We start from the raw sequence: 27138 nt of genomic DNA on the forward strand, positions 1-27138 counted from the left end.
CCGAACTGGATCCTTACCTTTCAAGTGAATACCTGCCTTTAAACCAGACATATGTGGGAATAGCTGCAGCCAATTCAATGCAAAGACTCATAGATGCTCAAGGGCCAAGTGATAATATTGATCTCTTTTACCAGTCTTGCTGAAAATACTATGTAGTCCTAATAAAGCACATCCAAGACCCTTATAGGACGCTTTGGTTGAACGAAGGAATGCAAGAAATTTGAAACCAAAATCTCTACGGCCACTGTTTGTGAGATTTCCTGTTCTAAGAGAAAAGTGCTGCCTCCAGAAAATGGACGTAGAATGGAGGTCAGAGGCAATAACTGATGTCACTGAGCTTCATTTGGTAGATACCCATGTTGAAAACCTGTCAGTTGATCAGTACTGGATAAATATGTTTAATTGGAGACTTGCAGTGACAAAATCAAGTATCCAGAATTGCAGAAGTGCTTATCACTGATTTTGTCTTTACCTTTTAGCAATGTACCAACTGAGCATTTGTTTAGTCCCCTGAAATTCATCTAAAGAGAAATCTGAAATAGTCTTGAGAATGTCACACTAGTGTTACCTGTTTGAGTCAATTACTGGTTGAAAAACGAAGATAAAACTTTATCAAATGTCAGCATACCAAAAACTATCACTGGCTTCAAGACGAAGGCAAACGCCAAGTGCGATGAAGTACTGGAGATGACACTTAATTAAACTTTCTTATTTGTTCTAGGTTGTGAAAAAAATGTTACATATATCATTATCTGAAGTAAAATATAACAACTTGATGCTGCACTGTGCAGCATCAAATCATGCAAACATGTAGATTGTGTGGAAATGTAAAGAAAAATATATCTTCTTTCTAGGGAGAAAAATGGGAGAAATCAGACATAGGGACTTTAAGGGAGAATTGATCTAAAATTAGGGAAAATTGAAATCGAAAAGTGGAAGCTCTGATTGCTAGACTCTACTAATAGTTGAAAAAAAAACATTTCTAGGTTGGTTCCTCCATTGGTGGAGGTATACAGCCCATGGGAGTACGGACGGGGGGCAGAGGGGGGCAGCTGCCTTGCCCTAGAGCTTCAAATTTACACTAGATATGGCTGAGAAAGCAGATAGTTGAATAAGCAGATGGCTGAAAAAGCAGTTGAAAAACGGTAAAAGGCTAAAAAAGCAGTTGATAAAAGGAAGATGGTGGAAAAAGCTGGAAATAAACAGCTGGAATGATGAAATAAAAGTCAAACAAGAAGCAATTATCCATAATGTCTTGGAAAGATGAAGCTCTAATCCAAGAAGATTGATTCATGCTGAAGCTTATTGATGATTTATGATTTTAGTGATTTCTTATTAATAAAGATTTCATAGGTATGATAGAACTTGCTGGTAATGTAAGGTTTTGTGAACTGCCAACATAACTTCAGCCCTCCTCTCTTCATCACAGAATCGGCTGCCCCCCCCCTCTAGAGAAAAGGCTACGTACGCCCATGATACAGCCCTTCATCCCTAAGGATGACCCAGACACCCCAACTCAACTCTACCCTTTCCAATTTTATGTTAGTTCTAACTTTCAATGTTACTCCTAAATTTTATTTGAAAAAACTTGTTCTTTTTTATTTAGTTTCTGATTAATTCTAAAATCAGGCCGGGAAATTTTTCTTCCCCCTCCGTGAAAGATTTTCTTCAGAAAATATCTCTCCCGGAAAAATTTTTCCGTGGAAATTTCATCCGTGCCGAAATTACCACCATCTCTCGTGAAAAATTAACCCCAGAATATTTCCTCCTCGCTTAAAATCCCCCCTCCCACAATTCCCCCTAGAAAATTCTCCTTATTTTTATTTAAATTTTTTATTTAATTTCTGATCGTTCTCCAAATCAAGCTGAAACCCCCCCCCCCCGTCAGTGGATATTTTTCCAAGACATCCCCCCATGGAAAGTTCTCCCTCGAAAAAATTCCTTTTGTTTCACAACAATTTAAAAAAAGCATTAAAAATTAGTTTATATGCATTTATATTAAGTTTTTACGAGTGAGAAAAATTTTTTGGTGGTGGGAGGGGGGGGGTCAAAAACCATAACCCCTTCTAGATACGGCCTTGCTCATGACGTCTGACGGAAGGCTGACGGAAGGCTGACGGAAGGTAATAGTAAGTGTAATAGTTTTGGTCGTAAGAGCACAATTTATATACTTAACAGTAAGTATCCTAGTTCAGATTTTCGGTTGTATAAACAGTGGCATCAATCTGTGATTATTACTTTTAGGGGGAACGCATACTTTGAAATCTAGGGAGGGGTAAATTTGTCGTTTACTCAAATTATTCAATATAGCACAAGAAATGGCATTTATTAATGAAAACACCACCCCCCCCCTCCAAAAAAGCTATAAAACCTGTGGCAGGGAGAAAAATCCAGAGGGATGCACATGTCCCCCTTTCTCCCCCCAGTTAACGCCATTGTGTATTGATACATTGTACGGGCTCAAATCATCAGGAAACCGACCAGAAAAGGTGGCCAGACCTCAGCCGAACTTAATACAGTAAGAGCTACTATCTTAATTATGTGTTTCGGAATCTTGAACTGATCTGAGGATTTTGGTGAAGGGAAAGGGAGGTGAATTAAAATACTATCATCATAATATCTATCAGAAATGGTCGTCAGGTTTCAAAGGAACATGAAGGGAAGCGAGGGTAACCCAGTCAAAGTTGGTCGGAACTAAGAGCCGGTGTCCTATTTATCCCTTATTGGAGTCAAATCTTGATATTCTACATGCAGGGAATACGAAAGAGGATCAACATTCTTTGCCAAATTGTACGGCCTTCGGTAAAAATGTGATGCTCTTCTGACAATAAAACGTTTGTTGAAACCTTAGCCCCCTTCTTCTCAAAATTTTCAGCTTTTACCCTCCTGGAAAATTTAATCAAGTGTCATTTTATCTGGTTCTTCAAGTTCCTGTGGCCCTTCAGCTGCAATGTGGCCTTTCAGCTGCAATTAATAACAATGAAGCCAGTGTAAGAAAAATTTATATTGGATAAAAAATCAGAAATTAAATGAAAACATTTAAAATAGAGTATATTGTTGTCTTTTGTGCTTAAAACATATTATTTATTGCGCAATTTTATTGTATGGCTTCTAAGCTATCCTACGCATTTCTATTTATGGATGTACTCTATTGGTTTTATGGTTTCTCATTTGTCCCAACAAATTATATTAGACTAGTCTCCAATGCTTTAATCGATCTTTTAGATTTTTGCCAATTTCCAAGGAGTAAAAGTGCACATTGTGACCCTAAAACCTTGCAGCACAAAAACTATCTTCACTGTGGTAAACACATAGGAAAAATCACAATTTACGGCTTTTTAGACCTTTATAACGACCTTTAGGTAATGATAGACAGATAGATAGATGAATTCATACAAAAGCCCTTTAGAGCCAAGGTGAAACACAACAAACAAGCAAAGAATACAACATCAAAACACAAACTGGCAAAACACTAGAACTGACTCAAGAAATATTTCACGATGCCTCATACCTACCCGGACGAACCTTCCAACAATTTGTAAATCTAAATAATACTTACTTTTCAAAATTTCCAAAATCTAATCTAATCCCTCTGCCCAACCTCCCTACCAAAAATTTCCGCCCGCAATTCCCTCAATTCCTTATATATTTATATATATATATATATATATATATATATATATATATATATATATATATATATATATATATATATATATATACACACACATATATATATATATATATATATATATATATATATATATATATATATATATATATATATATATATATATATATATATATATATATATATATATACACACACACACATATATATATATATATATATATATATATATATATATATATATATATATATATATATATATATATATATATATATATATATATATATATATATATATATATATATATATATATATATACATAACACATAAAATAACATATGATAAAATAAGTGTAAAGAAAGTGTATAATAGTATCAATAAGAGTGTGTGTGTAGTGTGTGTAAGTGTGTATATAGTGTGTATATATATATATATATATAAAAGATATATATATATATATATATATATATATACATAACCTCCATCCATAAAATTTTAAGCATAAAGAAAGTACCATAATAACACCAATAAGAAGTGTATTAGCTGAGTAAGAGTGTATAAGAGTGTATTCAATAGAGTATGTGTGTGTGTGTGTGTGTGTGTGTGTGTGTGTGTGTGTGTGTGTGTGTGTGTGTGTGTGTGTGTGTGTGTGTGTGTGTGTGTGTGTGTGTGTGTGTGTGTGTGTGTGTGTGTGTGTGTGTGTGTGTGTGTGTGTGTGTGTGTGTGTGTGTGTGTGTGTGTGTGTGTGTGTGTGTGTGTGTGTGTGTGTGTGTGTGTGTGTGTGTGTGTGTGTGTGTGTGTGTGTGTGTGTGTGTGTGTGTGTGTGTGTTGTGTGTGTGTGTGTGTGTGTGTGTGTGTGTGTGTGTGTGTGTGTGTGTGTGTGTGTGTGTGTGTGTGTGTGTGTGTGTGTGTGTGTGTGTGTGTGTGTGTGTGTGTGTGTGTGTGTGTGTGTGTGTGTGTGTGTGTGTGTGTGTGTGTGTGTGTGTGTGTGTGTGTGTGTATATATATATATATATACATAACCTCCATCCATAAAATTTTAAGCATAAAGAAAGTACCATAATAACACCAATAAGAGTGTATTAGCTGAGTATTAACTCTGTGTTTTTTTTAAATTTGTAGAATCCCACCTTTTTTCTTGGAGCAATTTCCCTTTTCCATTTGGGCTCATTATAATGTAACCAAGTTAATTTGTTTTATGAACTTCATCTAAAAAGAAAATATGAATAAGAAAGTAACGAAAATAAAGCAGCTAAGAGAAACAAAAGGAAAATTTACCGTGAGTAAGCTGGTGGAAAGCAAGCTTAACTTTGGAAAAATTCCCTGAGCCAACTTCTCCTCTAAATTTGTAGAATCCCACTCTTTTTCCAAGAGCAATTTCTCGTTGCCATTTGGGGTCATGAGAAAGGGCCCAAGTTAATTTCTCGTATAAACTTGATCCTTCGCCGGTATAGTTAATGTCGAATTCATCCTAGAACAAGATGTATTCTCAGATTCAGCTGGTCAGTTGTTAAATTGACATAATCTAGACCATGAACCGAAAATCCAAAGGAAGATATATTGCCGCTTTTAGTCTGAATTCACCAATTATCTAATAGAAAAAAAATGTGCGGGGTGTCTTGAGAGTAGAAAATGTTCAAAATTGCATTTCAGAATGCATTCACTAAAACTGGATAAAAAAGCCCTCCAACAGACAGAGAACCTGAAGCAAATATTATGTGTTAATCGTGTAGAAATATTTGGTATCAGGGAACAATTTTATGATAGCAAAATTTTATTTTTCCTTTAGTATAAAAATAAGTCATAAAAAAGCACTAAAAGGAAAAGTTTTGATTGTAAATTAAAACTTAAAAACATTACACATAACTCAAATTTTGCATTAAAAAAACAATAACTAGTATTTGGATTCTCTAAGGGGGACTTGGCCACTTCTTTTGGCTCACTCTCTTTTTGGATCTGATTCTCAGACAATTCATCAAAAGATTTCTTGTTAATGACTCATTCGAAAACAAGCATTTCGTCAAATTGGTAGCTTAAAAATGGATATTTTGTTTCTCACAGCAAAGCGCCAAAACAACTCAAAAAGACATTTACGATTTAGTTGCTTGAAAAATTAATTTAAAAATCTGAATACCTAAGAAGCCTAAACAGCAAACATGTCAATCCTTTTATTGCGGTAATAATAATATCATGATCAATCCTTTTATTTGCGAAAAATATCATTTGTATTATTAACCCCAACTGCAGATTTGAGACTACCTTAAATGATACAGAAGAGAGAGAGAGAGAGAAGAGAGAGAAAGAGAGATAGAGAGGGGAGATAAAGAGATAAAAAAGAAGAAAAAAGAAGGAGAGATCAACATTTCATGAAACTATTTCTTGTACGTAGATTAGCCAACTCACCCATTCTCTCATTATAGCCCAGACAAATGGGATAGAACTCATTTATCAGATAGCTTACGGTTTTAAATGAGGTCAGTCAATGTATACCTATAAATATTGGTAGACAATTCCTCTGGAAAAAGTCTAGCAAATCCTCATCCCTCTTATGGAGCATTTACGTTTCATTACCATACTTGACCATTGTTATCACTGTAGATTTCAACGTTCTAATATTGGCCAGCAGACTTATCTTCCTATCCTTTTCTTCAAAACTTTACAACTGGAAGCTATTCTACTTTTAGTGTCTTCATAATATTAATTATCTAACTTCACCTATTTACCTACACTATATTGCTTGTGTAAGCAGCCTATGTAATCTTCTTGCAAAATAGTTTTCAAATCTATTCTTCCACCCTGAACTCTCTAAATATCCAAGAAACCATTTATTTTGCAAATATTTTCATCTTTGACACTCAAATCATCTAGATATTTAATCCTGGGAGAGTTATACTCTCCTATTTGATTCCATGCTCTGCCAGAGTTCCTTAGGACAAAATCTTTCAAAACGATCCATATACATGAGAAAAGAGCATAATCCTGCTTAAATCATGATTCAATACAAAACGAGCTACTAACCTAATTTCCTAACTTAACCACAGCAATTCTGTTCTCGTATAACATTAATGACTTTTATGAATTTACCTGGTATAAAATTCAAAGATAGGACCTTCACTATAGCTTTTCCATTAGCTGAATAAACGCTTTCTCACAATTTATAAAAGCGAGCGCTATAGAGAAACTTTGTCCACAACATCTCTCAGTCTAAAAATTATCATCATACTTATCATCATATCATCATGTTCTTCCTACAAAAATAAAGCCAATGCTTCTATAATTACCTATATTCTTCTATATGCTTCTATATGCTATAATGCTTCTATATTCTTTGTGGCCCAGCTCCTATCTTTAACTGGGACAAGTCCAAATAGACTGCCCCCTGTCAATTATTAACATATCAAAACAATATTATATTACTGTACTATCCGGCTACATCATCCAGATCTTCGGCCATTGGCACCTGATAGGACTTAAGTCATGAAGAGGTTCTTATGCATCTTCATGTTCTTAATTCCCATTATGTGTTTTTGCCGGAGTAGAGCAGATGCAGATGCCTTTCCATGAGAAATCATCAACTTAATGCGTTCGGTCCGGTTCCCATTTGCTACGAGCACGTATCCAAAGTACTTGTAACTGGGGCTACCTTTATTGAATCGCCTTTATAAGTAAATGACAAATCGTAAGGTCTACCACTATGAAAGATGACAATCTCGGTCTTGGATACGTTTAGCTTCAATTCTATGTTTCTAAGTAGGGTTCAGCTAAATTCAGGAGAGTTTAAAGCTTCTTGGCTGACTTAGTCACCAAAGCCGTGTTATCAACGATGAGTAAACAAGAAAACAGAGTATTCGCAAGCAAGAGTATTCGCAGGTATATACTCTAATATCTTGTATTGATCCAGCCAGACTTCAATTTATAATATCATCATCAATATTGTAGGTCGTCTTACCATCATTTGAATACCATATTAATTTACGGGTCATTTTATGACCACAAACTGTATTACTTATAACAAGACTGTTGTGTCTACAAAATTGTAATAGTCTATAACCATTGCTATTTTCCTCTGCTAGACCAAATTTATTTAGGCTAAGATACCATCTATCCCATTTCGTACCAATATGGGCAACCCAACCTAATAAAACTACTATATTTCTACCTGGGACCCTGTCTATTAGTTCCTGTACCTATAAGCAAAATTTATCCGAGTCACTACTTTCTCAATCAGTCGGTTCGGCGGGGGCATATGCTACTATGTCTGATACTTTACACTTTTATTCACAAAATAAGCAGCTAGAACTCAATTATTAATACCTTCCCAACCTAAGCGAAGCTTAGAAGCTTCCTTATTCATCATGAGATCTATTCTCTGCCTATGTACCCCGTCCTTCCTGTGTGAGTAAATAAATTCTATGTTACCTAATTTCATGAGATATTAGTTTCATAACCTAATATATACAATAACTTCCTGTTAGCCTTCCTAATCTAATAATTTACTTTCCACCTAATATCCCTAAGATATTAGTTTCTGAAACCTCTAACAAGTCCGGTCCAAAAGCCTGAAGTCATCAGTCAAAATCTCAACATGACAGTTGTTATTTAACGTAATGTTCTAAGTCTTAATTTTCATATTATTTAAACTATTGAAATGTTATGGCCCTGGAAAAAGTAATGGGTACTACATCTTCTGGTTAGGGACTCGTACATCTTCTTAAGTCTACAACGAAGCGCTTAATACGACTAAGAACCGAACAGCAAGAAGTACCTGGGTCCTCAATTAGAATGGAGTAATTATCCATTAATTATAATTCAGTGCAATGCCTTGTCGTTTGCTAAGCTATAATTTCATCGAGAGGTTTCACTTCTGAAGGTCACCCAACACCTGGTCACTGCTTGCAGTCACAGTTCTGGTTACGCAAACATGTGGAAGGTCTGTAGCACAGAGCAAAAACCCCGAGCCATCTCACAACACCGGAGCACCTCCTACCTTTTATACCCAGCCTATCCTCGTCAGGGCACTCATTATGGTCAATAGCAACTTACTAAAAGAGCACCTCCACTACCAATAGAGGGCCATGTCCCTGAAAGAGGCTGGCCGATATGTTGAGTCCATAGTGGCAGAAGAGGCTGAGTGGGACCTGAAATGGACAATGTATCTTAGCAAAAATTGAAGAGGTAGTACCATGTTTTAATAAGGGGTCCTGAAGAGGTCCTGACCAAGACCCACCAACAAATTGCCGTGCCCCGCCGGTGGGGTCTGCACTCCACGTTGGGATCACGGGTGTAGAAAATCAATTCGTGAGTCATCATTTGATTCGTCAGTTCAAAATATTGCTTAAGCAAACTGAATAGAAAGCTTTAAAATAACAACGTTTTATTTAGGCACCAATTTGCAATTTGTTTGAACACAATAGAATTAAAAGCAAGTTTTGACAAAAAGTCTTTTGACTTTTTTTCATTGTTGTTGACTTTTAGGTAAATAATAAGTACATTCAATACTTGTCTCTAAAAAAAAATGGAAAATATTTTATTATTGTTGTTGACATTTAACAGATAATAAGCACACTTTCAAAATACATATCTTTGCAAATATTTTTTAGACCAATTTCACTAAAAACAATTAAAATAAAATATAAATAGAGTAACCCAATACAATCAGATAAACCTTATTTCAAAGAATCACTTTAGTTTCATTAGTCTAATAAGTTTTTTTTATCCATACTTTACACATTTCTTTTAAAGTATAGAAAATCAGTTGGTGAGTTATTTGTCGATTTGTCAAATTCAAAATATAGGTTAAACAAACTGAGTAAATGCTTTAAAAATTGACAATGTTTTATTTAGGCAACAATTTTTTTATTTTTTGACTGCAATTGAATCAAAAGAAAAGTTTTGACGAAAAAAATCTCCTTTTTGAGATAGTAAAATTTAATTGAAAATCACAAATAAAATTATTAAAATAAAATTTTCCAGTGATATAATTATGCCCGCGCCACATCATAGTTACATCTGTCAATAAAATCAGAATTACGCACGACTACAGCGCCAACTTTCGCCGTTCGTGATTTCTCAAGTTAAACATTGTTCAACTTACAAGCATAAATTTCTTGAATGACCAATCAGAGTTAAGGTTTAATGCATACTTTTTAAAACCAGAAAAGATGGAAACTTTACAATAGCGGTTCTTCTATCTGTAAGAGGGGTCTGACAAAGGTTAAGAAGACTTTGTATTAGTATAAACAGCTGGACACAAATTAGTGTTGCTACAAAGTCTTTAAACTAACTTGTTGCAATTTTAATTTTCTGCTCTTTGAATACAAGTTTGACGGTAAAATCAAGAAAAATACCATATCATTCATGAAACGGCTTTTTTTATCGAAAGATGTGACTATGATGCGGCTTACCATCTATGAGGTGGCATATGATGTGACTATGATGTGGCTTACCATCTATGAGGTGGCATATGATGTGACTATGATGTGGCTTACCATCTATGAGGTGGCATATGATGTGACTATGATATGGCATACCATCTGTGAAGTGGCACATGATGTGACTATGATATGGCTTACCATAAATGAGGTGGCTTATGATGTGACTATGATGTGGCTTACCATCTATGAGGTGGCATATGATGTGACTAGGAAGTGGCTTACCATTCTGATGTGGCTTTGGCATTTGTCTCGTGATTTTTTTTTAATTATTGGTGTTGGCTTTTCAACAAATAATAAGCACACTCTTCAAAATACTTATGTTTGCAAATGTATTTTAAATTAACACAACTAAAAATAATTAAGACAGAAATTTAAGCAAAGTAACCCAATGTAAGTTCATTTCCACCAAGCTGGAATTCATCAAATCTCCTGCAGCACTTGTAACTACCACATAGTATTTTTACTCTTCCACATAGTGTAGATCTGAAGCCCCCAATCCAATTTCTATGGAGCATCATGGATTACGCAGATTCTGCACATATTACTAAATAAAACAAGTTTTTTTTTACTGAAAGTAAGCAGTAGCATTAAAACTTAGAACGAACAGAAATTATTCATTATATGAGGGGGGCTCCCCCTCCTCAACTCCTCACTCGTTATACCAACGGTTTTTGTGCTTTAGAAAAGATTTTTATTCCAGTTAAACGGCCCCTTTGTTTGAGCAGTCTCTTAAAGATTTGTGGCAAGAAGTCAACTTTAGGTTAAAAAGCGAGGGTTCAGGAAAGGGTACCCCTCCTCATAACGGGAATAATTTGTGTGCGTTTTAATTTTTAATATTGCTGCTTGCTTTCAGATGAAAAACTATTTTTTTTATTTAATTTCTGGCCAAGACAGGAAATCCCCTAAGTTTAGAATTTCCCCTGGAAGATTCTTCCAGGAAACTCTCTTTCCCATGGAAAATCCTCCGCATTGAAAATCCCTTCGCATAAAATACGCCCCAGAAGTTGTTCGTATACAGCTGAATAAGAAATACTGTTTGTGAACGATGGGCAATTGCGTAAGTTAGAGCCTTTTCCCCAGTGATTATAGGGGGTCGTGTCATCCCCAAAGGCATGGTTATTGGATCTTTCAATTGTACTGAATCAAATAGCCATCTTATTGTTTTGATGAGATGTCTTTGAGGAAGAAGAAGCGTAGGAGGGGTTCTAGTTGCCCTCTAATCTCCAATATTTGAATAAGAAAATCGATTTTTTATGCATCCATTGTTACTTAAATTCTGTTTTTAAGAATTTCGGCTACTATTGAGCCGAGTCACTCCTTATTTACAGTCACCCCTTACTTACAGTTCATTACCAAGAAGTGTTTGATTAAATAACAAAGGAAGTTTTTTAGATGAGTTTAAGAGTGGCACTAAAAGTTAAAACTAACAGATATTGTTCTGCATATGAAGGGGAATGCCCTTCTCAGCCCTCATTTTTTGGCTGAAGTTTTATGCTGAAACCTATGCTGAAAGCATTTATGAGTGCAAATGTGCTTGAGCAGTCCTTCTTAAAGCAATTGGGGCCAAAAATTGAATTTTAGCGTTAAGAGCTGAGGGCCAAGGAGAGAACAGTTCCCCTCATACACAGAATTGTTTATTTACTTTTACAGAATATGAACCAGGCTGGTTTTAAATTCTACAGCTTTGAAACATTATAATCAGGCTAAACCTAGTTTTGGAGAGGAAGTTTATTTTTAAATTTAATTTACCGGCTATGATGTTATGTCGATGGATTCAGCTTAGGGCGTATTGCCTTCCATTTCAGAGCAGGCAAAAGGTGTTCGACAAAAAGATAGTTGATCCTGAAGGGCGGTATATGTGTCCTCTTTGTAAAAGTGAGGGCGAAGATTTCGACCATTTTCCCCGGAAGTGCCCAATCCTCTCTGATTCAAGGGAAAAACGCCTACATGGGATTAATTGCTGCTTCCTGGTATTTTACAAAGTAGTAATCCAACCACAATATTTCGTGTCGGTGTTTACATAGATAAAAGCTTAGAAAGAAGGAAAACTTTATACAATTAATTATTAACTATTATATAGAATTACAATTGTGTTCTCGCCATATTAGGTGTTTTTTCGCTATGTATTATGTTTCTGTGTGCTTTTAATTTGTTCTCTTGGTGATTTCCTTATTTGTTTTATAAATTTGTGTGTGTATATAGCCCTTGGGCTTTTGAAATAGGCGATCTATCCATCTATCTAGCTATAAACCTTTTACTTGAATCAATAGTAAACTTTACGCAGCCAGTGACGACAATGAGAGAAAGGGGGGGGGAGACTTGGAAGTTTATCCACATGGTGGCAAAAGTCGGAACATTTACAAATGACCCTTCCACACATACCCTGTTGTTTATGGAACAAATTGCACAATCTCGTTCAATCAAAATTCTACGTTCCGTCACTTCAACTCTAGCTAGAGCTTCGATGCCAAAATCCCTTGAAGTGTTATGGCAACTGAAAACCACCGATCAAAGTTTCAGAGATAACTTGCAACAGTTTTGTACGGGGAAAGTTTGACGTTTGCTGTGTAATTAGAAAACTTCAAAAATTAATTTTTATATGATCAAATAATGACAAACTAGGTACTCAGCAGACCGCTATTTACATAAGCTCAATTCACATAGTTTCTGTTTGATAACCAATTGACGGCCTTGGATAAGTTTCTGCTCTTATCGACACGCACAGAAGACAGTTGGTTTGCGGATATGAGGACGAACCTTAACTAACAATAGAACAAGACCTAATAGCTTAAGTCGTATCTACCACAAGTAGAAAATACTTTATAAGTTATCAAACTCGGCCTCTCAAAAGTGCAATTAGAACCGAAGCCGTTACTCACTAACAAATTTATTTTAGATTAATAAGCCCTTCTGATGGATGTGGATAATAAAAAATGCGTCCAGTAAGTTATGCATTATCAAAATATAAGGATTTTTGTAGAGGGTGGTCGTATAAGCTTTGGAGGGGGCTTATTCGAAACTATGCCTCTGGAGATGCAATGCCTCCTACATCCCTCAGGGTAAAGATTGTAAAATATGCAATTTACCCTTATTTACATGTATGATTTATCATTAGGAAAGGTGGGGGGTGGTGTTTGTTTCTAGGTATGTTCGTAAAGACTAAGGATATTAAGTTGAAACTTCAGGGAATACTGAGGGGTATGTCAAATAAAACTAAAGATATTATATGCATCCTTTTATCAAAAAGTTGTATGTGCAATATCACTAGAACAGCCGAGGGCATTAAGTTTAAACTTTCAGGGCATGTTACACTATATGCAGGAAGGTTTTCAAAAGGATACAGCAACAATATCTAAGGAACGGCTAACGGTATTAAGTTGAAACTTTAAAGGCATGTTGAGAGAGATGTTGAAAAAGGGAAGAAGGGCAGCCCCTCCCTCTTTCCCTTTTAGATACTTCCCTTAACACAAATAAAGAACCAACATCGCTACAAATAAGAATTCGGCTACTGACCCCTTCCCCTAACTTTAAAAGTCTAAAGCCTACTACGCTATTTGCGCTTTACTGAAAACATATTATATTAAAAATATTTTCTTTTGTACTTAGAAAATTGAAAATAAAATAAAACTTTACAGTGAAATAAAGCTGGAATTGTTGAGCTTTCAGCAATTAATATCATTATATACCAAATATTCAGTTTAATTTTATTAGGTCTTTCCTAGGACTGTCCAAGACACAAATAGTTGTCAATAAAACACAAATGAACCAGTAGGCTCTAGAATTTTACTGTAAGGGAAGAGGGAAGGTGTCAGTAACAAAATCTTATTTACTTATTTACTTGTAAAGTTTGAATTTTACTTGTTCTAAAATTTATTTATTCATTTATATTAGTATCTGCTGTATGTTTGCTATAATAGTTTATTTAATTTCGTTTTCGGTTTCATTTATTCTTTAATAGCAATTTCTAGTCGTTTAGAGTTTGAATTAACATAGAAATTCATTTCTGATGGTCTTAAATTTTATATGCCTCTTTGCTTTTCTTTGAAAAACTTCTTATGGAAAGTTTTTTTTTTAATTAATCACATTAATTGTCCAAAATTTCTTGCTCAAAATCTTAATCTTGATGAATATCAAATACACTTTGTTGATCATTCATTGACTGTAATTGAGGCAGAGTCTTTCTATCTCAATCACTAGACTACATTATTGACAATACTATCCCCTTGTCAATACTATCCCCCTAGCCTCCTATGCAGGCTACTACTCTTCTCTATGCTAGTAAGATTATGAATAAACATTTTACCTGCTATACCTGTTTTCTTTCGCATATTTATTTTATCCCTCATCAAATTCTGAAAGAGTACTAAAGGATATAATGAACATTTGAATATGCCTTGTTGAAAATAATCCAATTTACTTTACATCCGCCGTGTCGAAAGAAGCCAAAAATTATTGTCTTTTTTATGTTTTGTAAATACCACACTGTTCATGGTGATGAGTGGTAGCTAAAGAGAAGTGCTCACAAACAGTAAAAAAAAAACAAGACAGGAATTTACATTACAATATACACACAAATACGTATCATATTGATTATCCCATATATCAGCCGGTCCATAGAAAGGATTTCCAATATTTTGGAAATATTAGGCCTAACATAGACTAACATAGGTCTTGATTTAAACCTGAAAAGTCAGAAGTAGTATTTTCAACTAAAAAAAAACTCGACTCGACCCCCCTTAATCCGCCTAAGAAGTTCTGACGTCAAACCTTTTGAGTACATCTTGATGAAAGTTACACCATCAAATTGATCAACGTGTCTGTGAGACGAGGACAACAGGTTTCAACTATGTAGCTATAAAGTAAGAATGTTCATTGGGGAAGACAATAATTAATAAGCGTTGTCTTCTTCTTTTCAGGGGATTGCCGTGTTAAACCAGTCGTCTTAGAATACTTGTTAGGCTTATTTAACTGAAAGTGTGGGCTGTAGTGCCCCTGAAAGCAAGAAACAGTCATTATGAGGCTCAAAACACCAGTCTTTGGGCAAAATGGGAGCAAAAAGGAATTGGTTGAATTTGTGGAGTGACAAATTGGGTGAAAAATTCGAAAAACACTTGGAAAAGGCACCCAAAGTCAGAGAATATTCGACCATGGGAGGGTATGTGTCAATCATTAACTTAGACCTTAGTTTCGCCTGTGCCATCCAGAGAATCAATACTTCAGTTTTGTTGCAGCTATTATGTTCTCCAACTCTGTCTGGATAAAGACCTTTTCACGCAGGATGCTAAGGCCTGCCTGATAGTCGCGCCGTAGTGTTTTCAGTGGCCTCTGCCTTAGCCGTGAGTCAGGGGAGCTGATGGATAAAACAAATCCAACCAAACATCTGAATTTCAGTTTTCAGGGGAGGCAGAAAAAGCCTGGCCCTGCTCCAAGCACGAGTAAGAACTAATTTCCCCTTTGGCGGGTAACCGGTGGGTGCCAGTGAGGTTGAACATTCAGAAGCCTATACTCGCTCTTTTATAGCATATGTCCAAAATATCTTCATCTTTGAACCCTGATGACGCTGGTCGTGAGTGCTTGTCTCAACGCAGATGATATTGATTGAATTTGTATTTTCTGAAATCAACGAATGCTTAGTGTTCTCCTAAAGCATATATTTTCTAACGCTTGGACTCGTTTTCTTTGCTGCTGATTTAAGTGTCTCTGAAAATTATAAGAGTACACACAAAAAATTTCTATTAGAAAGCAGTAACTTCAAGAAGGTGGAGGAATACTGGGATTACCGGATTTAATGGAGCCCATTGAAGGTGTCATTGCCTATCCTATTCTGGTCGATACTTCTTGTGGAGTTGAGCTAATGTTCTGAATTACGCTTCCTTGATATTTGACCTGAACTACTTGTTGTGTTTACGACTTCCTCTACTCGATGTTCAAGAGAAAGTCAATCGTTTATATGCATTTGGTTTTTTTGGCGTTTATCTTCAGACCCACTTGACCCGCTCTTTCTTTCAGCCCATTGAATATTTCTTGGAGTCGTACAGGACTCTAGCATTGCAATGTCATCAGTGGGGTCTAGATAACCCAGATGTATTCCTGGGTTACCTGAATGCAGCCTTGTTCACTGCATCTGAGAATGTGGTCTATCAGCATCACAAAGAGAAGTGGGGAAAGAACGCAACCTTGCCTAACTCTAGATGGAATGCGGAAAAATCTAGTCTCGCCGTCAGGGGTCTTGAAACGGAATAATGTGTTCATATCCGACAATTATGAGATCGAATAGTTTATCTGGAATGCCGTGCTGTAGAAGAATCTCTGACAAACTTGGAAGACATACAGAGTCGAAAGACTTTTCGATATCGAGATAAACCAAAAAAACCGTTCTTGACTGCTTTCGTGAAGCATGAATATTAGATCTGCAGAGGAGAGGCTTAGTCGAAAGTCATGTTAACCGTCCTGGAGATACTTGTCAAGTTACAAAGTGGTCCTTTGGAAGAAAATATACGAGAGCAGCATCTTAGCAATGATGAAAAGGCAGATGAGACGCCGATTCTCTAAATGTTTCATTCCCAAGCATGCTTAATAAAAAAAATCCGACGAAATTTATAAGGTAGACTAAAACTATAAACAAGAACACATTATCCTGGAAAAGAGAGGGCTCTCATCTCCCTTAGTCCTGCCTTCTTTATGCTAAAGCTTAACTTCAGAAATGATTGCTGTACCACAAGAGCAATATTTGCTTATTTTCTGTGATACATTTTTTGTCAGTATGATCGAGAATGAAAGGGCTCGTCTATTGAGACCTGACATGAATAACGACATTTTTGTCAAAATGTTTTGAATTGTTGATATTTTTTGAAATATTACTTCCAATTACCAAATGGTCATTTTAGTCACCCTCTAAAGTTCTTTCAGATGAGGAGTCTTTACCTTGACAATGTAAGAGCCTATTTATTTACATTTACCTTGAACAATAAAATTTCCAGCTCAAGCATTTTGAAACGCAATTGTTTTATAAAAAAAACTTATATTTACCAAGTGGCCAAACTAGTTGCTCTCTAAAATGCTTTCATCTAAGGGGTATATAGTGTAAAAATGAGGGATTATTTATTCACATTTGACATGAACAATGACACTTTATTCAAATATTGGGGAATGTAAATTATTTATTAAAAGACATGTAATTACCAGGTGGCCATAGTAGTTGCCCTTTAAAGTGCCTTTGGTAAGGAGTCTATTCTTTGAAAATCTAAAGGGCTTATTTATTTACATTTAACTTGAACAATAGAATTTCAGTTTCAAAAATCAAGAAATTTTATAATGCGGGGTGGACCTGCATTTATAATTAAGGATCAAATAAGATACACAGTAAAGAAGGATTTAAATTGTTAGATTGAAGGTAAGATCGGACTTTTTCTATTGAGATTGAAGTTTCGGAGAAAAAAAAGTTGTTAGTTTACCGGCGACATAGTGCTAATCCGGAGGATTTTCTTCCTGATTTTGATAACTTTATTTCCCATAAAGCGGCGACTAAATTGGACCGTTTTTTTTGTGATTTTAATTTTGATCTTCTTAATTTAAGTAGTTCTAACCTTGATTTTTTTTTAATCTTACGTTGTCGCACAATTTTTTTCCGTTAGCAGAAATACCGACACGGATTACTAGTCAGTCGGCTATCCTTGTTGATAGTATTTATATATCGGTTAATCTTATACCGAAAAGTTATTGCGTGGTGATCATATGTCCAGGTTCTGACCATCTTCCTTTGGCGTGCGTAATTCGGGACACTAGAAAAAGGTATTTAGAATGGAGAAGACGATAGTTAGAGATATTAAGCCAGAAAATCTTAAACACTTGCAGGAAGAGATAAGTACAATTTCTTGGAAGGAAGTTGTGAATGAAAAAGAAAACGCATTGATGGCGTTTGACACTTTTTAAAAGGATTGTCACCTATTTATGATAAGTGTTGCCCTGTGAAGGTTGTTCGTAAGAAGAAAAATGTCCCAAAGAAACCGTGGGTAACGAATAAAATTTCGGAAAAAATTAGTGAACGGAACAGACTTTATCAGTTGTACCTTGATTCTCCAACGCAACAAAACCTTAAAGATTTCAGGAGACTTCGGAACAATGTGAACTCCTTCAGAAGGTCATGAATGAAACATTATTATTCAGAGAAGTTTCGTGATAAAAACGGTGATGTTAAGGGAACTTGGCAAGTGATAAACGAGGCAATACGTAGTAGTAACATTATAGACCCAGTGGATGAACTTGTAGTCGGTGAAAAACTAGTTAAAGCTAAGAAAGATGTTAGTGATGAGTTTTGTAAAGGTTTTTCAAATGTTGGAATTGATGTTAAAAATGATGTTGCTGACCATGGATATAAAAACGAGCTGTTTCTTGATGACGGTGGGGAAGGTCGTTCCATGAAATTCGTAAAGTACACTCAGTCTGATCTTGAGGACGCACTGAAAACAATAAAGTTGAATTCAGCTGGAATTGACGGTCTTAGCCTTAAGGCATTTAAGGCTGTCAACGCATACTTTTTGCCTTGGCTTCTATATTTGGTGAACCTATAAGAGGCAACGCTGTAGCGTTGCCTATAGTAAAGTCCATACGGCTCCGATGTTTTATTATTATTATTATTATTTTGTTTCCCAGAGGCACTTCATATGGAAGGGGTCGTCGTAAAAACTTCAAAGGGGGCTCATTTGATTGGAAATCGAAGGTTCTAGTACTTTTTTTAATAGTCGAAAATGATTGGAGGACAACAAGCCCCCCCCCCAGGCCCATCACCCCTAAAACACATCCAATCAAAATTTTGAGATAGCCATTTTGTTCAGCGTAGTTGATTTTCGGATAGAAAATATATTTTTGAGGAGGACAATCCCCAACAAGCCTCAGGGCAAGGGTTTTAAGTTATGCCCTGGGGGCATATAAGGTTTTTATAGAAGGCGTTGTCGTAGAAACTTCAAAATAGGCTCATTCAATTGGAAATTAAAGGGCTAGTGCCCTTTTTAATATTCGAAAGTAATTGGAGTGCAACTAGCCCCCCCCCCACGCCCATCATTTCCCCAAACGCGTCCAATCAAAATTTTGAGATATCCATTTTGTTCAGAGTAGTTGATTTCTAAATAGAAAAAATATTTTTGAGGAGGACCCTCCCCCACAACCCTCAGGGCAAAGGTTTTAAGTTATGGCCTGGGGGCATATAAGGTTTTTATATAAGGCGTTGTCGTATAAACTTAAAAACAGGCTCATTCGATTGGAAATTAAAGGGCTAGTGCCCTTTTTAATAGTCAAAAGTGATGGAGTGCAACTAGCCCCCCCCCCACGCCCATCATTTCCCCAAACACATCCAACCAAAATTTTGAGATAGCCATTTTGTTCAGCGTAGTTGATTTCCCGATAGAAAATATGGTTTTGAGGAGGACACTCCCCCACGACCTTCAGGGCAAGGGTTTTAAGTTATGCCCTGGGGGTATATAAGGTTTTTATAGAAAGCGTTGTCGTAGAAACTTCAAAAAAGGCTCATTCAATTGGAAATTCAAAGGGATAGGGCCCTTTTAATAGTTGAAAGTGATTGGAGGGTAATTAGCCACCCCCCCCTGCCCCTCATTCCCCCAAACACATCCCATCACAATTTTGAGATAGCCATTTTGTTCAGCGTAGTTGATTTCCTAATGGTATATATATTTTTGAGGAGGACACTCCCCCAAAACCATCAGGGCAAGGGTTTTAAGTTATGCTCTGGGGGCATATAAGGTTTTTGTAGAAGGCGTTGTCATAGAAACTTAAAAAAAATGCTCATTCGATTGCAAATTCAAAGAGCTAGTGCCTCTTTTAATAGTCGAAAGTGATTGGAGGGCAACTAGACCCCCCCCATGCCAATCATTCCCTCAAACACATCCAATCAAAATTTTGAGATAGCCATTTTGTTCAGCGTAGTTGATTTCCAAATTGAAAATATATTTTTGAAGAGGATCCTCCCCCTGAACTCTCAGGGCAAGGGTTTTAAATTATGGCCTGGGTGCATATAAGGTTTTTATAGAAGGCGTTGTCGTAGAAACTTCAAAACAGGCTCATTCGATTGTAAATTAAAGGGCTAGTGCCCTTTTTAATAGTAGAAAGTGATTGGAGTGCAACTAGCCCCCCCCCACGCCCATCATTACTCCAGACACATCCAACCAAAATTTTGACATAGCCATTTTGTTTAGCGTAGTTGATTTCCAGATAGAAAATATGTTTTTGAAGAGGACAATCCCCCACAACCCTCAGGGCAAGGGTTTTAAGTTATGCCCTGGGGGCATATAAGATTTTTATAGAAGGTGTTGTCGTAAAAACTTCAAAAAAGACTCATTTGATTGGAAATTCATAGGGATAGTGACATTTTGATTAGTAAAAAGTGATTGGAGGGTAACTAGCTCCCCCCACGGCCATCATTCCCATAAACACATCCACTAAAAATTGTGAGATAACCATTTTGTTAAGCGTAGTTGATTTCAAGATAGAAAATATATTTTTGAGAAGGACACTCACCCACAACAATCAGGGCAAGGGTTTTAAGTTATGCCTTGGGGGCACATACGGTTTTTGTAGAAGGCGTTGTCGTAGAAACTTTAAAAAATGCCGATTCGACTGGAAATTCAAAGAGCTAGTGCCTTTTTGAATAGTCGAAAGTGATTGGAGGGCAACTAGCCCCCCCCCACGCCTATCATTCCCTCAAACACATCCAATCAAAATTTTGAGATAGCCATTTTGTTCAGCGTAGTTGATTTTCACATATAAATATGTTTTTGAGGAGGACACTCCCCCACAACCCTTAGGGCAAGGGTTTTAAATTATGCCCTGGGGGCATATAAGGTTTTTGTAGAAGGTGTTGTCGTAGAAACGTCAAAAAAGGCTCATTCGATTGGAAATTCAAAGGGCTAGTGCCCTTTTTAATAGTCGAAAGTGACTGGAGGGCACCTAGCCCCCCCCCCCACCCATCATTCCCCCATTCACATCCAATCAAAATTTTGAGACAGCTAGTTTGTTCAACGTAGTTGATTTTCAGATAGAAAATATGTTTTTGAGGAGGACACTGCCCCACAACCCCCAAGGCAAGGGTTTTAAGTTATACCCTGGGGGCATATAAGGTTTTTATAGAAGGCGGTGTCGTAGAAACTTCAAAAAAGGCTCATTCGATTGGAAATTCAAAGGGCTATTGCCTTATTTAATAGTCAAAAGTGATTTGAGGGCAGCTAACCCCCCTCTCACGCCCACTTTTTTCCCAAACACATCCAATCAAAGTTTTGAGACATCCATTTTATTAAACGTAGTTTTAAGGTCTGGAAATTAGGTCTTTGAGGATGAAAACTCCCCCACAGCCCTCAGGGCAAGGTTTGTAATTTAATGATTCTCCGAATCCGTCATATTATTTCTTATGGAAGGGATACTCGTGTAAACTTTAGAGAGGGCTCATTTGATTGGAAATTGAAAGTTGTTGTTCACTTTTTAAGAGTCAAAAGAGATTGAAGGGCAACTAGACCCCCTCTCCTCCACCCCCTAAATGCATCAGATAAAATTTTTGTTAAAAATAGTTGAAAGGTTAAGTAACAAAACTCTGGCGTCGACAAAACCCCCCAGGGCCCAGGGGCACGAAGGGATTCTCGTATAAATTTCAGAGAGGACTCATTTGATTAGAAATTGGAAGTTCTAGTCCAGCTCTTACGAGTCAAAATCGATTGAAGGGCAAATACCACCATCACGCCCTTTTTTCCCACCCCTTTGAACTAATTCTGTTTATACCTAAAGGACCAATGAGAGTTAGAATGTTTTGGTATTAACATACACCTATTAGGCATCTGCTCTCCTCCCTGACAAGGAAAGAAACAGAGAGTGTAAAGCAGTGGCGGATCCAGGGGAGAGGCGAGGGCCCCCCCCCTAACATAGTCTAAAGTAATGTAATTTACTTAATTAACGCAAGATTGCGTTAATTAAACTTGGTCCTAACGCAGATTTATCGGATCAACCTATTTTGCGCCCCCCCTAAAAAATTCCTGGATCCGTCCCTGGTGTAAGGACACTATAAATTTTAATTTGTAATTCAATGAACCCTGTTCCAAAGTTTATGCGACCACCTCTTCCACGTAAAGTGCCCCTCTTAAAACGAGTGAAACTTAAATTGAATATGCAAATCAAGTTTGAATCAAATAAAAATAACTACTAACATGACTTTGGGTATTGCCTCACTGCGGAAGCCTAAAACCTACTGCGTCATTGGCGCTTTACTGAAAACAAATTATATTACAAATGTTTTTTTTGTACTTAATATTGAAAATAAATATAAAAATTACAGTAAAATTTTAAACTGATGAGCTTTCAGCAATTAATATCATTATACATCAAATATTCAGTTTAATTTATTAGTTCTTTCCAAGATTGGTCAAGACAAATATAGTTTCACTACAAAAAAAATTTAGATACTGCCCCCTTCTTTAACTGGAAAAACCTAAAGCCTTCTGTGCCATTGGCACTTCACTGAAAACGAATTACTCTTATATTACAAATTTATTCTTTTCCAGTTCTTACAGCATTGAAAATGAAAATAAAAATTACAATGGAAAAAAATCTTGAACTGATGGATCTTTCAACAATTAATATCATTATATATCCAATATTCAATTTGATTTTGTTTATATTTTCCAAGACGGTTCAAGACTCATATAGTTTTCAGCAAGGCGCCGATGACGCAGTAGGTTTTAGGCTTATGCGGTGAGGCGATACCCAAACTCATGTTAGTAGTTATTTTTATTTGATTCAAACTTGATTTGCATGTTCAATTTAAGTTTCACTCGTTTTAAGATTTATTTATTCGTTTACATTAATATATATTGTATGCATGTTCGCATTGATTGTTTATTTAATTTCAGTTCGTTTTAATTTTCATTTATACTTTAATAGCAAACTTTTTTTTTTCGTTTTAAGCTTGATTTTCACATTCAATCTAAGCATTACTCGCTTTAAAATCTATTTATTCATTTATATTATTACTTTTTTTATGTTTTTTGATATGATTGTTTATTTAATTTCTGTTCGTTTTGGGTTTCATTTATTCTTTAATAATAATTTCTCGTCGTTTTTAGTTTGAATTTTAACAGATATTCATATCTCCTGAGCTTAAGTTTAAAATGGCCTTTACTTTTTTTTGAAAAACTTATTTTTCGGATAGTTTTTTTAATTAATCTATGGAAAAAGGTCTGTTCCCAGATGCTTTAAAACAAGCAAAAATGACACCTTCGCATAAAGGTGGCGACAAAAGAGAAATGTCAAACTGAAGACCTATGTCGATTCGGCCACTGTTCTCAAAAATATTTGAAAAGGTTGTTCATAAGAAACTGTATTCCTACCTTAATTCTCTTGGATTTTTATGTGATACGCAATTTGGATTCCGAAAATCTCATTCTACTAGTTATGAAGTGCACCACCTTCTTGATGTTTTAAACAATGTATTCGAGAGCGGCTATACTCCTTTAACTATTTTTATTGATTTTAAGAAAGCTTTTGGTACTGTTGATCTTGAGCTGTTCTTAGATAGGATGTAACATTTAGGGATACAAGGAAATTGGATTGACTGGTTTCGTTCGTATTTTTATGTTAGGTCAATGCGTGTAGTAGTGAGGGATATTGTCAGTTCACCTCGTTCTGTACTATGTGGGGTACCGCAAGGTTCTGTGTTCGGTCCGCTTTAATATTTAATTTACTTCGACACAGTACGGTTCTACATTCCTGATGCCGCCATAACATCCTTTGCGGAAGACACAGCTATAACGATTGCTGGAAAGGCTTTGAGTGAGGTTGTTTCAAAAGCAAATAAAGTGCTACATAACCTGCATGCTTTTACTAGTCTTAGTTTTTTAGTAGTGATGCGAGTAAAACTAATTACATGATTTTTAGTCGTACTGGAGTTATTGATAATATTTTCGGTTTCAGTTAATTTTAACGGTACGAAGATCAAGCAGATATTTGATACGAGGTATCTTGGTTTTCAGATTGATTGTAAATTAAACTGGAAAAAAACATAGTGAAATTGTATCGGTGAAAGTTGCGCGGGGCTTAGGGCTGATTAGTAGATTTAAACATGTTTTTACTGTCTCAGTTTTGAAAATTTTTGTATAATTCAATTATTCATCCTTATATTGTATACGGTTGTTCTGTGTGAGCTAGTAATTTTGCTGTAAATTTTAAACGGATACAAATTGTGCAGAATGAAGTGGTGCACCTGCTCGGTGATTTCGAAAAATGTGAACATGCATTGGATTGTTATCACCATTTTAATATTTTAAGTGTTGGGCAGTTGAGAGATTATCAGACCGGTATTTTCGTGTATCAGTGTTTAAATAAACTAGAACCTGATTATTTTTGTGATGTATTAGCATCAAATTCTGCGCATCATTCTTATGATACAAGGAATTCCGCGGACCTAGCACAAGAGAGACAACACACTGCTATGTCTAGTTTTGTATTTTCGCATGTGAGTGTTTCGGTATGGAACTGTCTTCCGGAAAGCACTAGGATGGCCAAGAGTGTGTCCTTTTTTAAAAATTAATTGAAAAAAACTTTTTCCACAAAATAAGTTTTTCAAAGAAAATTAAAGAACTTCATTAAACAAAAAATGAGCAAAAATAAAATCAAATAATCTACCTAGCTCGAAACTACCACAAATCAGCATCGATAAATAAATAAAATCCAAAACGAACAGAAATTAAAATAAATAACCGAGTCAAACTCAAAACGAGCAGAAATTAACATAAGTTGGGCGCAACCCCTATGCCTTCCCAAGGCCAGAACAAAATTTGTACTTTACTAAAAAAAATACAAATGAATGTGCATTGTCAGTTTAATATACATATACTGATATTTAGTAATCAAAATGTTAAAATTATCTGATTTATTAAAGTTATAAAATTAAAAATAATTATAGTTTTTTCAGTAAAGTGCAAATTTTGTTCTGGCCTTGGGAAGGCATAGGGGCTTTGCGCCCAACTTATGTTAATATCTGCTCGTTCTGAGTTTGACTCGGTTATTTATTTTAATTTCTGTTCGTTTTAGGTTTCATTTATTTATCGATGCTGATTTGTGGTAATTTCGAGCTTGGTAGATTATTTGATTTTATTTTTGCTCATTTTTTGATTCATGGAGTTCTTTACTTTTCTTTGAAAAACTTATTTTGGGGAAAAAGTCTTTTTAATTAATTTCTGTTCGTTTTATATTGACATAGTCTTTTCAGGCAAAAAGAAAATAACACTTTAAATCTTTTCGTTTTTTAAGACTTTTAGTTTGGCCTGCTATTTGTATGCTGGAGAAAAATTTTCAGCAATTCTTAACAACATACACCATTTTAAAAATTTGGACACAAATAGTACTGTTTAACATAGTTTCATGCCTCCTCTAGTTCACCTGAAATGAGGAACTTGATACCATTCGCCAAAAAATCGGTTTACTTTCTTTGATAGCTTTGATGCACTTACTATATTTTGATTTGATTAAATTCTAAGAGCAGAAGTAGCTTCAAAATTTTGAACATAATACCCGCAGTCGTTCTTGGGATACTGCTGAGATGCCTTATTGAGAATTAGCATTATCACAGTGCATTTTGAATTAATCTTAAGGCAACATTTAGTTTTTAAACATAATGGGCAAATGGGAGGGTGGGAGTGGGAGGGGTATTAGTAGCCCTCCAATCATTTTCGACGATTGAAAAGGGCATCAGCCCTTTCTATTTTCAATCAAATGAGCCCCTTTCGAAGTTCCCACGACAACTCCTTCGATACGAAGTGCCCTGGTCTAAACAACAACAACAACAAAAATATTACTAATCACTTTCGACTGTTAAAAAGGGCACTAGCCCTTTGAATTTCAAATCGAATGAGCCCTTTTCTGAAGTTCCTATGACAACGTCTTCTATAAAAAACCTTATATGCCCCAAGGGCATAACTTAAACCCTTGCCCTGAGAGATGTGGCGGAGTATCCTCCTCAAAAACATATTTTCTATCTGTAAATCAACTAAGCTGACAAAATGGCTATCTCAAAATTTTTAGTGGATGTGTATGGGGGAATGATGGGCGTGGGGGGGGGGGCTAGGTGCCCTCCAATCACTTTCGACTATTAAAAAAGGTACTAACCCTTTGAATGTCCAATTGAACGAGCCTTTTTTGAAGTTTCTACGACGACGCCTTCTATAAAAACCATATATGCCCCCAGGGCATAACTTAAAACCTTTGCCCCGAGGGTTGTGGGAGAGTGTCCACCTCAAAAAGATATTTTCTATCTGAAAATCAACTACACTGAACAAAATGCTTATTATAAAATTTTGATTTGATGTATTTGGGGGAATGATGGGCGTGGGGGGGGAGGCTAGTTGCCCTCCAATCACTTTCGACTATCAAAAAGGGCACTAGCCCTTTGAATTTCCAATCGAATGAGCCTTTTTGAAGTTCTACGACAACACCTTCTATAAAAACCTTATGTACACCCAGGGCATAACTTTAAACCCTTGCCCCGAGGGCTGTGGGGGAGTGTCCTCCTCAAAGAGATATTTTCTATCTGGAAATGAACTACGCTGAACAAAATGGCTATCTCAAAATTTTGATTTGATGTGTTTGGGCGAATGATGGGCGTGGGAGGGGGGGGCTTGTTGCCCCCCAGTCACTTTCGACTATTAAAAAGGGTACTAGCCCTTTGAATTTCCAATCCTTCGACAACACCTTCGATAAAAACCTTATATGCCCCCAGGGCATAACTTAAAACCCTTGCCCCTAGGATTGTGGGGGAGTGTCCTCCTCAAAAAGATATTTTCTATCTGGAAATCAACTACGCTGAACAAAATGGTCATCACAAAATTTGAATTCGATGTGTTTGGGGGAATGATAGGCGTGGGGGGGCTAGTTGCCCTCCAATCACTTTAGACTATCAAGAATGGAACTAGCCCTTTGAATTTCTAATCGAATGAGCCTTTTTTGAAGTTTCTTCGACAACGCCTTCTATAAAAACCTTATATGCCCCCAGGGCATAACTTAAAACCCTTGTCCTGAGGGTT

The 27138-nt window shown here is 36.1% G+C and overlaps 1 protein-coding gene across 1 annotated transcript in view; it reads right to left on the reverse strand.

The window, feature by feature from the left end:
- Positions 1-27138, reverse strand: part of LOC148944091 (serine/threonine-protein kinase NIM1-like) — a 127331-nt gene that overhangs the window by 73384 nt on the left and 26809 nt on the right. The window contains exons 2-3 of the mRNA XM_089100632.1: positions 8676-8770; positions 4911-5103 (exon numbers count right to left, since the gene is read on the reverse strand). Of these exons, the coding sequence (XP_088956758.1) occupies positions 4911-5103; positions 8676-8770 (288 nt within the window). The remainder of the gene's footprint in view (positions 1-4910; positions 5104-8675; positions 8771-27138) is intronic.

The sequence above is a fragment of the Artemia sp. Qi Xiang Cuo genome, chromosome 14, assembly GCF_049724085.1.
Source record: "Artemia sp. Qi Xiang Cuo chromosome 14, ASM4972408v1, whole genome shotgun sequence".
In the NCBI taxonomy this organism is placed as follows: Eukaryota; Metazoa; Arthropoda; class Branchiopoda; order Anostraca; family Artemiidae; genus Artemia; species Artemia sp. Qi Xiang Cuo.